Source organism: Aphis gossypii, chromosome 2 (genome assembly GCF_020184175.1).
Source record: "Aphis gossypii isolate Hap1 chromosome 2, ASM2018417v2, whole genome shotgun sequence".
Taxonomy (NCBI): domain Eukaryota; kingdom Metazoa; phylum Arthropoda; class Insecta; order Hemiptera; family Aphididae; genus Aphis; species Aphis gossypii.
Window position 1 is genome coordinate 29,823,327 of NC_065531.1, and position 17,433 is coordinate 29,840,759.

At 30.4% G+C, this 17,433-nt stretch overlaps 4 protein-coding genes across 6 annotated transcripts in view; 3 read left to right on the forward strand and 1 right to left on the reverse strand.

The window, feature by feature from the left end:
* The window catches only part of LOC114127367 (uncharacterized), a 36,363-nt gene extending 34,608 nt beyond the window's left edge, over positions 1-1,755 (forward strand). For all 3 annotated transcript variants that reach the window (XM_027991588.2, XM_027991586.2, XM_027991587.2), the window contains exon 17: positions 248-1,755. In XM_027991588.2, the coding sequence (XP_027847389.2) occupies positions 248-515 (268 nt within the window). In that variant the 3' untranslated portion in view covers positions 516-1,755. The remainder of the gene's footprint in view (positions 1-247) is intronic.
* Positions 1,756-3,955: 2,200 nt separating this feature from the next.
* On the reverse strand, positions 3,956-5,214 carry LOC114127344 (26S proteasome complex subunit SEM1). The gene is made up of 3 exons (XM_027991552.2): positions 4,952-5,214; positions 4,751-4,847; positions 3,956-4,203 (listed from the first exon to the last, which is right to left on the reverse strand). Exons 1-3 carry the CDS (start codon positions 5,055-5,057, stop codon positions 4,164-4,166), a joined length of 243 nt encoding a protein of 80 aa, XP_027847353.1. The 5' UTR covers positions 5,058-5,214; the 3' UTR covers positions 3,956-4,163.
* A 372-nt stretch (positions 5,215-5,586) lies between these two features.
* LOC114127365 (leucine-rich repeat protein soc-2 homolog) lies at positions 5,587-9,113 on the forward strand. Its single transcript, XM_050200431.1, has one exon. It carries the CDS (start codon positions 5,888-5,890, stop codon positions 7,562-7,564), a length of 1,677 nt encoding a protein of 558 aa, XP_050056388.1. The 5' UTR covers positions 5,587-5,887; the 3' UTR covers positions 7,565-9,113.
* A 5,549-nt stretch (positions 9,114-14,662) lies between these two features.
* On the forward strand, positions 14,663-17,137 carry LOC126549769 (uncharacterized). Its single transcript, XM_050200135.1, has one exon. It carries the CDS (start codon positions 14,663-14,665, stop codon positions 17,135-17,137), a length of 2,475 nt encoding a protein of 824 aa, XP_050056092.1.
* The last annotated feature ends 296 nt before the right edge of the window (positions 17,138-17,433 follow it).

The following is a 17,433-nucleotide window of genomic DNA, read 5'->3' on the forward strand; positions in this document are numbered from 1 at the left end:
AACTAATACCTTAATTTCCAATCTAAAACTATGTTTGTCAATAAGTTTAAATCAATTAGGTATAATATATTATAATAAAAAACATGATCATTTTTAGTAAATTATATGCAGTTTGTGAGATTTTTTATGTAAATAGTTTTTGATTTTTTAAACGAGTGGTGGCCGTTCTGCTAAAAACGTGTCAAAGACCCTATAGTATTATGATTATTGATTATACGTATTTATGACTGTTTCTCTGGATTTTCAGGCTTAGAAAACCGCCGCCAGCGTCCGCTTCGAAAGCTACACGACCAAACAGCTTAACGCAAAGGACGACGACGACCTGTAGAGGGGAGCCTGTTCGTTACGTGCGAACCCTTTCACATCGACTGTCGGCCGACAACGGACATTTATCGTTCAACGAGGGTGAGAAGTTGCAGCTCGTCCTGGACGTGGATGACAAATGGATACTTTGTTGTCGTGGCGCGCGCAAAGGTCTCGTGCCCAGGTCATCCGTGCTGATGGTGTCTAAGTGAGAACCATCGATGGATGTCGTGTATAGCGGCCGCCCGGCACATTCCGCAATGATATTATTTATATAATTTTATATAATAATTGATTTTGATTATTTTTGTGCGTCTAATTTATCGTCTATTAATATGTATTTCTCTTTCGTTTTTAATGGTCTCATTTTCCTTATATTTTGTGTTTATTTCTGTGTATAGAGTATTACTACGATAATATTATGTACATTTTTTTTGTGTTTTTGTTTAATATGTTTTGCTAATTATTACATTAATATTGACCGACGGTTCGTGATGATGGGATAGTTTTGTGATGTCATATTATAATAATATTGGCGTCCAAGTGCAATCGTCGATTTGCTGCTTTGTTTTTCTTCGTTGTTTTTGTTTTGTTTTTTATTTTTAACAATTTTCACCAGTCTTTTTTTTTGTTTTATGCAATGAAATTCGCACTTTGCAGGAAATAAAACAATTATCTACAGCCGTTCTCGCGGGGAAACGTGTCGTTAGGTGCTTTTTATGATATTTTGTTGTCGCGTATTGTGTTGTTCTTGTGCACTGTGAAAAAATTAATTCTTATGTTTTTATAAATCACGCAAACATTTGTTATTCAACCACACAGCTCTTCTTATAATTTAAAATACATTTTTTATATATACCTAATAAGTAATAGGTATGTATATAATAATATATTTTAGTTACAAGAATCGATGCATTATTTATAATACTTACTACGAGAAAACTACTTTTGTAATAAAAAATAAATTAAAAGTATTACACTAATACTTAGATTATAGAACATATCTTTAATTTTTATTTTTTACAAAATTTTTCTACTATCACTTTGTTTTGTTTTTTTAAATTTTAGTTGACGTTGAGACCTTATTTGTTCGGCTCTTGTGCAACAGATTTGAACAAAAAAGGTCTCGACTTGTGTGTTGAATGACCCTTGTCCTATCTATGGGATGTTGTGTGTCATACTACCCACTATGCTTTTGTATACCCCCAAGCCTAATGTATGAAAATAATTTAGCCCTTCGCTTAAGCAAGAAAATAGCTTTGATTAATACTGTATTAATGTTGCTTTATATAACTATAAGGTTTATGATATCATATTATGTTGTAAATTATCATTTTTTTTTTTTATTTTGTTCCCTTTATATTTCAGTTTATAGACTTTAATCATAGGTCCTTTAAGATTTTATTTTTGTTATTTTTTGTTTAATTAAACAAATAAGACTGCTTTTAAACACTTGGTATTTTTATTTTATTTGTGTATTTTGTTATTATTTACCATACATCTAAACAATAGTATTAACAGAGTACCAGCATCAATTAAATATAATATTCTATATCACGTACCAGTTTTCCAATGTTAAAATATAACATATTTAAAAACATATATATGTTAATATATTATAATATTAATATATCTTAAAGTATAATATTCAATATTATATCAAAATTAAACATTAATCACTTCATAATATTAAGTATAACACTATTATTACAAACCCGATGATTGTACGTTTGCTAAAATTATGTTAATCGTAATTAATAGTACAACAAAGTGCCATGATTAAAAAAAGTTTGAAACAAAAACTTTTGCTAAACATTTTATTATGTTTATCATATGATATATCGAATAATACATGTATAAATAGACAATATGTCAGTTGGAATAAAAAAAATATTGATAAATCCATGTTGTATCATTTATAAGCAAACAGGTGGTTACTAACTCAAAGTGTTCTACCTCTGAAGTTTTGCATCTACTTTATTTTTGCTCATGTTTTAACATGTTTGAAACTTCTGTATCAGCTTAAAACCACTTTTTCTAAATCATTTCCATACAAAAATCTCACTGTTAATTGGCATCAGAAAGTTTTCACTGACTTTAATGAGCATACATTATTATTATATATATATTTTTTTTACAGTTAGATGAATATTGAGTTATTATGACAGTAATAGTTAAATCTATTTAAATATTCTCAAAGTCTTCAATATTGTTCTATAAATTAATAAAAATATGATGCACTTCATTTAGATCAGCGTTGAGTAGAAATCACTTGTAAATTTTCATCTGTTGCTATGTATTACTATAACATACCTAATAGTAGTTAATATTTATTAAATACTTTATTGATGTACAAACACAATATTACATAAATAATATAATTACAAACACAGTTATGCCTGTGTTGCAGAGGGGAGGTACTGTTTTTTTGCAGAATATATTAATCTTGTGTGTCTACATATAATTCATTGCTCACACTGGTGGTTATTATTAATTAATTTTGAAAATGAAAAGAACTTGTTTGTTATGTTTAAATCACAACTTTCATTTTAAATACTTAATCTTGATTCTTACTCAAGAGTTAAAATAATAAAAAGCTATAATCAAAACGTGATTTGTGTTCATGATTTATGATTTTGGTAAAATGTGTACGTTAATTTATAGATTAACTTTTAAATAGCAGGTAGGTACACAGAGAATTCTGTATTATCAAGAAATTGCAATGATATGGAAATAGTGATAAATGAATGTAGGTTAAGTAAATTTGAAGAAAAGTTTACATTTTGAGTAGGTATATTGAGATATTTAAATTAATAAAAAATTTGTTTAAAGGGTAGTATGATTTAAGTAAATATTTTTTTACAATACCTATGTTTACATAATAATAAAACTCGATGGTACTCATTATTTCTGACTAAAACTAACCACGTGGTTAAATTTCAAGTTCATTGTCTAATGTCTATAGCAGTGGTTTTCAAACTGGGTGCCGCAAGTATCCACTTAGTGTGCCATGGTTTTCCCATAAATTACCGATTGTATTGAATTGTGATATAAGAAAATAAATTAATAATTAATTCAAAACAATTTTGTTCATCTAAAAATAAAGTCAGCGTGCCGTGAAAATTTTTTTAAGTTTACGATGTTCCGTGTATAATAAATATTTGAAAACCACTGGTCTATAGTCCAAGTATGTTTCAAAGTTTGTTAAAATAACAATTTAACTATAGCTGATACAAATATATACATTTCTGAAGTGTAAATGCATCACTGGCCTGTTAAAGTGTATACACTGTACATGTAAGCAGCATTGAAAGTGTTTAGTAATTCATTGCATTCTACCCCATTTTGTTTGACATTTCTTATCCAATAGGATATAATTATGTAGTAATTCGTGGCAACACATTTTACTAGGTAAAAGCTCTACTTTAAAAGGAACTAATTTATGAGTATCCAATGAAATTATTTATGTAGAAAACATATGTTTTTCTAACTAAAATAAGACTTTGATATCATTAATAATAATTTAAAAATGTAAGAATCTCAATTAAAAATCTTACTTATTCTAAACAATACACTGTTCTATGGAATGTTTGAATAGACAAGGATGATTTATTAAGAGATCTATTAAATATCTTAAATAAAAACTTGGAAATACTTTTGGTAATGTAAAGCTATAATATTTATGTTTAGTTTTAGTATAATGTACACATTTATAAAATATTCTAATCCAAATTACAAATATTAAACAAGAAGAAATATTATAAATAGTAATAACGTTATATTAACTGTATGAAATTATAATTTTTTATTTTTACATATTATTAATACAAAAAACACCATATTATGGACCAGCAGAAGACTTAGAAGGTAGCAGGAATATTTTGCTTTTCAAATTCAGCTCTGTAAAATATAATAAAAATGTGTTAAAATTAATCAATAATAAAACAAAAGCAATCATAATCAATTATTTAAAATGGAAAAGGCATAGAAAACCATAAAACACCCATCAGATTTGAAATGGTTTTAAATGATAAGCATATAATAGAAACTCGAAATAGATTTCCATTCTTAAAAACTATTAGTTAATATTATTCTTAAGTTATTTTATAATGTAATAAAGTATTTATTTTTTCAGAAAACTATTCTTAAATTATTAAGTTAATAATTAGTATAAGAGGTATTATATTTATTGAAGATCTAAATTAATAACTATAATTATAATTTATATTAACTATTATACTATATTTTTACTATCTTGAAAAAGTCAGACGTAAGGCATTTAATATATAATACATTTTTAATCCAATACAGTGTAAATTAATAACAGAAAGTAATGTACACTATAATTGTAAATTGTGAAGTAATGGTCCTCCACACAAACCTGTTCAGTGAGGCCCATTATCTTTTTGAAGAAATTGACAATAATAATTATAATTAATATATTTACCTTAACTGAACACTGAAATCATCCTCAACGTTATCATCGTCCCAATTGTCTTCCCAAACATTAGCCTCTTTATCTTCTTCATCTTGACTGGTCCATTCTTGAAATAAAATTTAATAAGAAATATTTATTAATATGTTGTCAATTATTATAATGATATTATATATTAACATAAATTCATAACAAAAAGATTGAATCGTTTACCTTCAACTGGGAACTCTTCGAATTCATCGTCTTCTTCTAGCAGACCTATATCCAAAGTATTCTTTTGCTTATCCCCATCGGATTTGGGTTCTGTAGATTTACCCATGGCTTATAAAAAAATGTTAATTTTTGGATAGAGCAACTTTAGAATTTAGTATTTAATACTCTTTACGAATTTTCGATTATAAAAGATAATAACTAATGAGATAAGTGAATAGGGAATTTTAAGTTTGTTTTTTTTACACTCCAATGAAATTTAACAGTCATGCCTCTAACCTCAAAATACAATATTTTTATTGGTGCCCAAAATGGGTGTTGTTAATATCACAGATGATAATAATAATATCATCGATGTTAGGAGATTTAGGCAATCTATTCTGTGATTTAGGTCCATCAGGACCATTAATTATTATGAATGCTTGAATAAGTTGCTTTTTTATTAAAACAATCATAGACCACGAATTAAAATAAACTAATATCATACATTATATTTACAAATAAAATTTCAATCATATTCGATTTTAATTGAATTAGTCTAGTATGATAACATTATGAAGTTGAAACAATATTGAATACAGTTGTATACCATGGCTGAGGCTGTGGATTTCACGAGATATGCGGCGGCAGCGCAGTGCTCACACGTTGAGGGTCACTGTTCATTATTTATGATTTCAGACTTCAGTCTACAAGTATATCGATGCTTAGTCATGGCAGGAAAACTACAACAAATGTTTTTTCACCCATGATCTTTTTTTATCTGAAACTATAATCAATAATAAATCCTGAGAAAAACTGTATACTGTATTATAATAATAAAAACACAAATAATAATATTTATAATATTATTAAAGTGAACATTAAGTTCAAAATGTTTTTTCTTTCTCCTCGTTAATTGAAAATGTAATTTAATGTAAATAGTAATTTGATATCGTGACAATGAAGTCCAGCGAAGTAGACGTGGTCAAGATGATCGATGCCAACAAAATGCGAAAGGAGAAAAAGTTGTCGGTAAGTTCTATCAACAGCAGTCCGGCATCGGACTTGAAACCTCGAGTGGTGACTGTCAAGCAACACGATTCAAAAAAGCTGTACACGCCGACTGCTAAAAAGGAAAATACAAAAAAAATTGTTCAAGATGCAACAAAGGAGATTCAAAACTGCAACGATAGTTCTGAATGGCGCCTAGATTTGAGTAAATCAGGACTGACCAAAGTGCCAATAACCATTAGAGATGCTACACAATTGACTGAATTGTATTTGTATGGTAATAAATTGATCACTTTACCATCAGAAATTGGATGTCTGACCAACTTGCAGACTTTAGCACTCAGCGAAAACTCTCTGACCTGTCTACCGGATTCATTAGCTAATCTTACTAGTCTTAAAGTTTTAGATTTAAGGCACAACAAACTTACTGAAGTACCAGATGTTGTTTATAAGTTGGATACATTAACTACTTTGTTTTTGCGCTTCAATCGTATACGTACAGTGAGTGATGACATTAGTAAATTAGTCAATCTAGTCATGCTCAGTTTACGAGAAAATAAAATTAAAGAACTGTCATCTGGTATTGGCAAACTGGAAAGATTGATTACATTTGATGTATCACATAATCATTTGGAACATTTACCAGAAGAGATAGGAAATTGTATACAATTATCTACACTAGACCTTCAACATAATGAACTTGTCGACATTCCTGAAACCATTGGCAATCTTACACTTCTGACACGTTTAGGGTTACGATATAACAGATTGAAAATTTTACCGAATTCATTGAGTAATTGTAATCGAATGGATGAATTTAATGTAGAAGGTAATATGCTAAGTTGTTTGCCTGATGGTCTACTTGTTAACTTAAAAGAAATGAACAGTATAACACTAGCTAGAAATAGTTTCACAGCATATCCTACTGGAGGGCCTGCACAATTTATTGCTGTAGACTCGATTAATTTTGAACATAACAAAATTGATAAAATACCCTACGGAATATTTTCCAAAGCTAATTACCTAACAAAATTAAATATGAAAGATAATGCTTTGACATCACTTCCATTAGATGTTGGTTCTTGGACCAACATGGTAGAGCTAAATGTTGCAACAAATATGATTACCAAATTGCCTGATGACATACAATATCTTCAGTCTTTGGAGGTGTTGATTTTATCCAACAATTTATTGAAAAGACTGCCAGCTACCATAGGAAATCTTCAAAAACTCAGAGTGCTTGATCTTGAAGAAAACAAACTAGAAACATTACCTCAGGAAATTGGTTATTTACGAGAACTACAAAAATTAATTTTACAGTCAAACCAATTGCTATCTCTACCTCGGGCAATCGGTCATCTCACTAATCTGGCCTACCTTAGTGTCGGTGAAAACAAGCTTAGTACATTACCTGAAGAAATCGGTACACTGGAAAATTTGGAAGCACTTTACATTAACGACAACCAAAGTCTTCATCATTTGCCATTCGAACTTGCCTTGTGTTCCAAGTTGCAGTTGTTGGGAATTGAAAATTGTCCATTGAGTCAACTTGGAGATGCAGTTAAAGGCGGTCCATCTTTAGTAATGACTTATCTCAAGGTAAATGGTCCATACCGTACTTTGTGAAAAATTTTTAAAGTGGTGTGGTATTTCCATTTGATATCTCTAACACAATATTGCAGTGAGTCTAACGAAAGCTTGTTGATATTTGTTATTGTGATTAAAAGGTTTATTTTAACACAAATATTAAAACTATATTTTAATGGATCACTTGTAGTATTGTGTATTATTCTCTAACTTCCATTATGAAACCAAGTAGAAAAAAATGCATTTTTAATTCTTGAAATTTTGGTAGGAAAAATATTATGTTCTTATAAGTTGCATCAAACATGCATAAGTTTATAAAATCAGAGTTGTTAATAATTTCTTTCTAAAGAAATTGTTTTAAGATGAGAGTTTATAAATAATTGATATACCTATTTTATTAAATAATGTTTCAAGAAATATTAATTAAACAATACATAATATGTAGGTACCTATTTTATTTGTATACAATATTATTATAACTTAAATTGAAGTATGTATTTAATATTAAGTTAAAATTTTTATTCATTAATGAAAAAAGTATGGACTTGACCGATTATTTTCAGTATTTTATTAATTAAATTGAATGACTTTTTATAAGCATTCGATAAATAGAAGTTTTGAAAGTATAGTTAAATATAACCTATTATGTATGTTGTCACAATTTATTTAGAGTTAAACACATTTATTAAAAGTTTAATACTTAGGTAATACATTATGCTTTAATTAATAATAATTGTTCTTATACTTTAAATTTTAAATAATTAATTGTCAGTATATTTACATAGATTTATATTTAAAAATAACAAAAAAAAATTATAACTATGCAAGTGTTTGTATTTAAGATGATAATATTGATTCCATGATATTTCATTATAAACTCTCATCAGATTCTGAAATTTGACATCTATTGTGTTTTAGATAATGCATATTTTATATTATCATAACGGTATTAAACTTATTCACCGAACTACTAGGCAATTCAATACAAAATAAACTTTTTAATAATAATCATTACTTTATTCAGCATGTCAACTGGAAATTTTACCACAGTTCCAAAATTGTATTTAAATCATGAATATCAAAGTGTATTAAATACAAATGCATTAATTTGTTTTTATTTATTCATAATAGGCAAATGTATAGTGTATTATTTAATATTTGTTTTAATTGAAAATTATAAATGTATGTTGTATTTATGTATGTATAATATATATATTATGTATGTGTATATTATATATATATAATTATTTCAACTGTTGATAAAAAATAACGTAATATTATTTTTGTGTGATAATTATTGTATTATGTTAATGTTAAAAAAAAAAATGAAAACTAATTTATTTGAAAACAGTTGTCATATACGTATTATGATTACCGTTGTATAACATAATATCTATTGGTTATTGATTAACCTATATAGTATTATAATGTAATCGTAATAAAATACGAGTAAGTACTAAGTTGTATTAGAAACATTAAAGTTCTTAGATTGGTACTTGTATCAAAATCCACCTTTTGAGCTTGTACTTCTTATAAAATTGTTTTTGTCATTATTTGTGCAATATAATGAATTTTATTTTAAACTCAATTTTGTTTTTTATACTATTTACCTACCTAACTGTTTATTTTTTAATCATAACAGTAAAAAAAAAAACAATAGAAATTTCTTTGTCACGAGTTATAAAATGTTATCCATAAGGTTTGTTTATTTATTTTACTAAATAAATAAATAACTTCAGTGCAGCACGTTTTTCTTTTTTAATCTGAAAAATCATTACACAATGTTGCATGTGAATTTAGTAACAATTGCGTTAGTATTTTATAATCTATAGCTTTGCACAAATTAAGATTTTTCTACTAGTTTCTTTGTTACAATCATGCACCTACAGCAATTTTATTATTGTAGGAACGTGCCTATGGATTGACATATAATTTTTAACTATGGCAACTATGATCATTTGCTTCAGTCCAAATCCTACATGACTTTCCTGATTAGAAGAAAAAATGTAACTTAATGATAAGTTTTTATGAGTAAATGTATAGAAAATATTATAAATAAAATCAATTCATAACTTTTTAATTGTGTATTTTATACATTTCATGCATACTTGTATAATATGTATAATTTTGTAGTGTAATTTGTAACGTTTAGTATAAACACGGGGTACATATGTTTATATTATTAATTTATATATATTGTTGTAATTATCATACACGTGCCTCACGACTGTGTAGAAAATCTCACCATGGCTCTATCCGTGTACTCCGACCAATGTACTCAACCATCATCTTTACTCGCGAATACCCAATTTAAATTATTATTATTAGTTTAATTACTGGGATCGCATCATTTTTTAACGGGCAACGACAGGCTAGCGCCGCGTGCCGCCCTGTTTGCTCAGCTCTTTCTTCGCTTTTCCCAAGAAAAACATCATGGACAACAAAATATCTTATGTTGTATACAAAATTTTAATATCAATTATTATGGAGTGCATCAGCTGAAACTTTCCCCTACGACGTTTGTAACGATGATGTGGGAGATCATTAAACATCGGCAGATGTCTAGTCCTTTGGTTAGTTTATGACGTTAGCATCATTATGAAATTATCATGTAGTTATGTATGTATTATTATTATCATATTATTTGGTAACCGTCCAGATTAACGGTTGGTTTTTGGATTTATATATAATACATATAGGTATACATATTACATATATGTGTTTGAAATCATTGAAATTATGGAAAGTATTTTTGTCTTTTATACCATTTTCTGTAATATTATGTGTCCATCATTATTGTGTTATGAATTTAATTTTTTTATTATTTTTTACTTCACTTATTTCCATCATAATATTTTATTCCTATATTATCAAATACGCAGAACTCCGACTCTTCATGTTTCGGCTAGTGATTGAATACCAAACTAACAAGAGACCACGTGACATTCGGTTCTTGAATTGCTCACTTTGACAAATAATCGAGTTGTCACAAATTATGTTCCTAATTTGGTGTTCAGTCACGTTATGATTTTACAGGTAAATTAAGAAAAATGTGCGTTATAATTCTGTAAAAAATTCTAATTGCTAATTACAAATTAGCAATATAGTAGGTAGTAAATAATAATCTGTTTAAATCTTTATTTAATTTACAAACCTTACATTTTTTGGTTATTCGGTATTGAATTTTATATAATACAAGATTTGTAAAATTAAACTCACATTTAGGTAAGTCATTTTGAAATTCAAAATATTGCTTTACATGTTTAAATTTAAATTGTTTTATCTAATCTAATTTTCAATGACGTTTTAGTTTATATAATGTAACACAACTATTTAGTGTAAAATAAACCTAGAAATATACTAAGAACAATAAATTAAATGAATATAGCGGAAATGCGGAATAATATATTATTGGATATACTATGTGACATGAAAATGAACTAACTTATAGGATAATAAAAGGAAAAATAAATTGACGTAAAGAATGGCAAGGGTCAACCGAGAACATATTTTATCAAAAATATGATTTATTGTTGCCATATCTTCTTTACCATTATTATTATGAGCCAATCTCTTTAGATCACAAAGTTAAATTTCAACAATTTGAAGTCTGAGCTTATATTAAGATACACAGGATAACGTTTTTCGAATATGTCTTATTGTTAATCCTGATAAACAAATTACAGAAAAAGTAAATTCCTAAACAGCTCCCACTATAGAAAGAAAATAAAAAATAAAATTAAAGCTCAAAGTCATGTCAGTACACCCTTAATTAAAAAAAAAAAAAAAACAAGAGTTCATTAGAAACATAATTGACAAATTTTCATCGAGTGTAAGAACACGTGCATGGATTATATTAAAAAACTATACCTAAAAAAATTACCCAATGTATGATTTTTTTTTATATTTCTACTTATACATGCATTTTTTTTAACGTTAAAATTTAATATTATTTTAATAAAAATTTCACAATAATATATGATTTTTTATTTTATTTAGTTTATACCAACATATGCTTAACCACACCTCTTTTGAGACAGTTTTAAATCTGTATAAAATGAAAGTTTGTGTGTTGAAAGTTCAATTTGTGCTGTAAAAAACTGGAACCGTTTAGAAATTGATCTTTTGTCAAACGGGAGCTGAATGGGCTATGACTAAAAAAGTGTGACTTTCATTTGAAAAAAGTCAGTATTGTCTCATAACACTTTTTAAAGATTGATAGAAAATCGAAGTGTTTGAAAATATTGTCCTTGATTATACTTGCAAGTGCTTACAAATATTAAAAGTTAGAATTTGAATAAATTCATTATTAAAAAAAATAATAGGGAGGGGCATACCTATTTGATAAATCGCACTGTTTCTGTATAAAAATATATACATATAAGATATAACATGTACGTAGTACAATATTGTCATTTACTCCAATTGCTTCACACATAGACTAATAAGTATTGAATAATATGTACAATATTTTAAAATATAACATTTTACTACTGTCGGTTTTTTATAGAGATCGTATCACAAGACACCACCCAAGAACACCTTTTCACGCCTATAACGTATCCTGTACGTATTGATTAATTGATACTTACTGGCTAGGTGCAATATTGCAGCATGTATAAGTACAGTTTAATGATGATTTTTCAATCTAGTTTTGCATAATGTATTAATTTTTATTGTTACATAACTTATTGCATATTGTATACCCTGATACTTATAATATTCATGTTTTATTATTAACCAAGTTTTTAATTAATAACATTTATTATGCTGTTTAAATTATTTTTTTTAATATAAAATATTTAATGCAACGATATAAATGTAAAATAAAAAAAAATGTTCTCCGATCTTTTTACGAGTAGATCCTTATGCTTTGCTACTACTAAGCAATGTACGAGTAGGTATATAAATCACGCAGGAAATATGTAAGTACGGAAATGTGACGTTTTGACATCTGCAGGTTGATTTAGTTATACGCTGCTAGTGCAGTTATGGTCTTAAAACCGCTTTAATATATGAACCGAAAAGCCAATTAAATACATGGTTATATATTATGGGTAGGTATGTATTATGTAATGGTAGTACTTTGACGTAGATTTCGTGGTATTTTAACGCTCATTAGTTATTGCAGCAGGATTTTTTAGTTTTGAACTGTTTATTATACGATGTACTTCAATATTTATAAATATATTGTTCGGACCAAATACCGTCAGATCGCACCAGCTAATTGTTTTAGTTATAATTAATTTTTGATCCGGTTGCTAGCACGCTTGCGCAGTTCAGCGCGTGCGACTGTGCCTATCGCGCTGGCTTTTACGGGCTACTCTCGTTCGAAGTGTCGTCGCGATTCCGATTCCGATCGTCGCCTTTTTTTTATTACTTGCCATCGGTGGCATAGAATTTGTTGTTATTATTTACGCAATTGTGCTCAAGGCGTATGTGACGCGGGCGATTCGTGTTTGATGGTGGCTCTCAATTCCGTAACGGTATTGAGACCATCGTTATTCGTCGTGCATACGGATGCCAAACGTGTTAGACACCAGCGCGGGCGGTGTGCGGTTTGTCATTACCTTTTGTTTTGTGAATTTATGGTGCACCGGGCATCGATAAATTAACGGTAATGCGTATTATTTTTTTGTTATTTTGTTCGACAGTGCATCGGGCCGTTTTTTGACTTTCGAATTGTTTTATTTGTCTATTGAAGTCAAGCATATGCACGTGGGTTGCGGATCTTGGCGGTCAACAGCATATCGTCCATTTTGAGAGGTTATGGTTCAATCGGCGACATGTTCACGGTAACGCGTTATCACACATGTGATACGCGATATTTTATATCTTTGTATTATCATTTTTGTTTTGTTGATACTATAATCAGTTTTTATTATTATTTATTTTCATTATTATTATATTACCACTGATTTTGTTCACTTTAGTATTATTATAATACATTTTGATTTTTATATAGTAGGTGGGCGCCTACTCCCCATATAAGTTGTCATTTTATTTAAATATAATATGTATTCCGTGTATGTGATGTACTGATATACTATTTTAATACAGTCCACAATTAATATTTTATTACAACAATCAGGTGTTATTTTTTTTAATTAAATATTATTACTCCTACTGTTTGGTTATATATATGTTTGTCATTATTTAAGTACACACATCTACATTTTTGGACCTTCGATCCGGATAATTTTATGTAATTTTTAATTAATTAATTTCTCCGTCTTGTCTTGCTTGCTCTTTTATTCCTTAAAAATCGGTTAATATGGGAAGGCCTAAGCGTCAAGACTCGGACAATGTTGAAAATAAACGGTCGTTAATTCGTGCTCGTGCATCGCGGGATGCATCGTTACGGTCAATTAAGAAAATAAATACTATAGGCGAGGAAGCTAAAATAAATGTCGAACTTCGCGCATTGTTTGAAGCTCATTACTTGTCATTGAAACGGTTCACTGATCAATTTGAGTTAGCACAACAAGCAGTATTAAATGCTCTTGTTGATTCGGATAATGTAGGCGAGTTTGAAACGGTTGATTCTGAAGTCACTGACGCTATGGAAGAGATATGTGCAAATATTCAACTCATTGCTACTGGCTTCCATAACGCTTCGGTTAATGTTGTTGCTACTAATAATGTTTCTACTGGTGCAAGACAAATAGCTCAGCCTGTTGTGCTCCCAAAAATTGAATTACCAAAATTTGATGGTAATGTACTTGATTGGGTATCATTTCGGGACATGTTTCAATCACTAGTTCATGACAACCCTGATATTTCCAACATTCAACGTTATCATTTTTTAATTCTAAGCTTGTCCGGTCCAGCACTAGCGGTAGTGAAAGCCATTCCGTTGACGGCTGATAATTATGTCATAGCTTGGGACGCATTAAAACAATCATTTGAGAATCAACGGTTAATAGCTTCTGCACATATTGATAAACTATTTTCATTTGTGCCTTTGAAGAAAGAATCATTGTCGTCACTATCTTCATTTGTTCACGTATTTACCGAAAATGTCTCGGCTATTAAAGCACTTGGTGTTCAAGATTTGGCTGGTTTTATCTTGTTTCACATCGGGGCCCGGGTAATTGATACAGAGACCAGGAGACTTTTTGAAGCTAGCATCGAACAATGAAAGTACCTAGTTTAGATATGCTATTAAAATTTGTAGAAAAGAGATGCAAAATCTTAGAAAATATTGGAACCTCGGTTGGAACTAACGAAAAACAGGATAACACCTTTAAGGTAGGTAATAGAAGACACAGGTGGGCTTCTGGCAAAACTTCATTGACAATTTCAACTTCATCTACTGCATCAAATTGTCCATTCTGTCAACATGAACATCAAATTCATCGTTGTTTCTCATTTAAGCGCAAACCAGTTACGGCGCGGCGTAAGTTTGTGAGTGACAACAGTTTATGTTTTATATGCTTAAAACTTGGGCATAATGCTAGCTCTTGTACTGCCGTTTTTACATGCAAGAAATGTGAAGGTCGTCATAACACACTGTTACATCTGGAAAGTTTTGGTGGTGTAACGAATAACAGTGAGGTGACGCAGAAGGAAAATACAATTGTTCAGGCCACTACGTCCGAACCAGTTGAAAATAATACTGTATTCGCAGGTACTATATCAACACAAACAACTGTAGTATTAGGGACTGCCGTTATTCGGGTACAAGATAACACAGGTGCTATGCATCAGATCAGAATTTTATTAGATAGTGGGTCACAAGTTTCAGCTATCACAGCGGATTGTGCCAACAGACTCGGTCTCAAACGTAGCAAAAGTCACGTAGAAGTGGTTGGCTTGTCTCAACAACCAGTCTCCAAGGTAAAAGGGGTTACTCAGTGTGATTTTTTCCCTCTTCAGTCAGAGCAACCACTGTTTAAGGCAACCAATGTTATTATATTATCCCAAATCACTGGATTAATGCCAACATGTTCACTTCCTATCACCGTTCGCACACGCTATCAACACCTAGTACTAGCTGATCCAGAATTTGATCGTCCCGGTACCGTTGACATGCTGATAGGTGGTGATTTATATCCGATGATTTTGCAACCTAGAACTGACATTATTCATACGCCTGGATTACCTTCAGCAATGCACACAAACCTTGGTTGGATAATTGTTGGTTCATTGAAGGATTCTACTCCATTATCTCTCACGTCATTAACGATTAGTACGGTACCAGTTATGAATGAGACTTTGCAACAATTTTGCAGGATTGAAGAGCCGATAGTTCAAACACAGTCAACAACAGAAGACGAACGATGCGAAGAGTGGTTTAGCAAAACAGTGTCACGGGACACATCAGGCAGGTTTTGTGTTGCTCTCCCTTTTCGATCTACAATTAACGTACAATGTAATTCAAAGCAAGATTTGATTACACCAAGTGGTCTTGGTTCCTCGCGTACCATGGCATTAAACCGGTTGCTTAATATTGAACGCCGCTTAGCTAAAGACCCTGAACTATATTCCGCGTATCGTTGTTTCATGAATGAATATCTTTTATTAGGTCACATACGCGCAGCTGATAAACCAGAAAAATATTTTATCCCGCATCACGCAGTAGTCAAACGGAAAAACGGTAAGATGAAAATTCGGGTAGTATTTGATGCGTCGGCTAAGTCGTCATCTGGGTTTGTATTGAACGACTGCTTGGCAACCGGGTCAAAATTACAAAGTAATATTACGGATATACTACTTCAAAGTCGTTTTTACAAATATTTATTCATTGCCGACATTGAAAAGATATACGGGCAGATCCGAGTCAATGATGCAGACTGTGCGTATCAACATATACTTTGGAGAAATTCACCCAATGAGGAAGTCAAAGAATACGAATTATGTACAAGAACGTATGGTTTCAATGCAGCTCCATATTTGGCAATCAGATGTTTACGCCAATTAGATTCAGATTGCGGAAATCAATTTCCTCTGGCAAAAAATCTGTTAGTTACATCTACATATGTTGACGATATTGTGGCAGGAGCTGATACAGAAAGGGTTGTGCTAGAACTTCAACGTCAATTAATATCCTTATTACGTAAAGGAGGGTTCAATCTAAGGAAATGGGCCAGCAATTGTGACGCAATATTAAAAGGTATACCTGCTGAAGATCGCGCAATGGACCCATCTTTTGAACTTAAAGATGACCAATCAGTGAAAGTACTGGGTTTGCATTGGAGTACTAATTCGGATATCTTAGGGTATCATATTAATATCAACCAAGTCAACCCAATTAAGCGCTCAATACTTTCAGCAATTGCTCGTCTATATGATCCAGTTGGCACGTTGGGACCCGTGATATTTTGGGCCAAGCGCGTTCTGCAAGAGCTATGCATAGAAAAGTTAGATTGGGATGAGCCGCCTCCGCCTGATATCATCAATAAATGGCAAGATTTTACAACGGAGTTACCTGCATTATCGTCATTGTCGCTTTGTCGATTCATTAACGTACTCTCATCAAAAACCATACGATTATTGGGTTTTGCGGATGTCTCTAAAAAGGGAATCATCCGCGTCGTTGGAAGATTGAAGCGTGCATTTTGGATGAAGATGCAAAACATCCAATCCTTCTGCCTCAAAAGGTTCGTCTGACGGAGCTTATCAACACACCATCACGACCACCCATGTCCTGGCAGATAGGTCGAATCGTTCAAGTCCATCCAGGTGCGGATGACATTGTGCGTGTGGCAACTGTCAAAACACATGAGGGAACTTTGACCCGTCCTGTGGTCAAGTTAGTGAAACTTCCGATTGATCCAAGACCCTAAAAGGCACCCATTAATATCCTTATCTTCTTTTTTTTTTATTTTCCTATATTATTATATTATTATGCATTGTAATTATTATTATTAGTATTATTAGTTTTATTAGTATTCAATTATGTTTCT

What these genes read in the sequence shown, in the direction of transcription:
- LOC114127344 (XM_027991552.2), bottom strand. Translation starts at nt 5,057, where the DNA reads ATGGGTAAATCTACAGAACCCAAATCCGATGGGGATAAGCAAAAGAAT. An exon ending in CGAAGAGTTCCCAGTTGAAG is followed by an intron (nt 4,848 to 4,951) that starts GTAAACGATTCA and finishes TTTTATTTCAAG; the next exon opens with AATGGACCAGTCAAGATGAA. An exon ending in GATTTCAGTGTTCAGTTAAG is followed by an intron (nt 4,204 to 4,750) that starts GTAAATATATTA and finishes TATATTTTACAG; the next exon opens with AGCTGAATTTGAAAAGCAAA.
- LOC114127365 (XM_050200431.1), top strand. Translation starts at nt 5,888, where the DNA reads ATGAAGTCCAGCGAAGTAGACGTGGTCAAGATGATCGATGCCAACAAA.
- LOC126549769 (XM_050200135.1), top strand. Translation starts at nt 14,663, where the DNA reads ATGAAAGTACCTAGTTTAGATATGCTATTAAAATTTGTAGAAAAGAGA.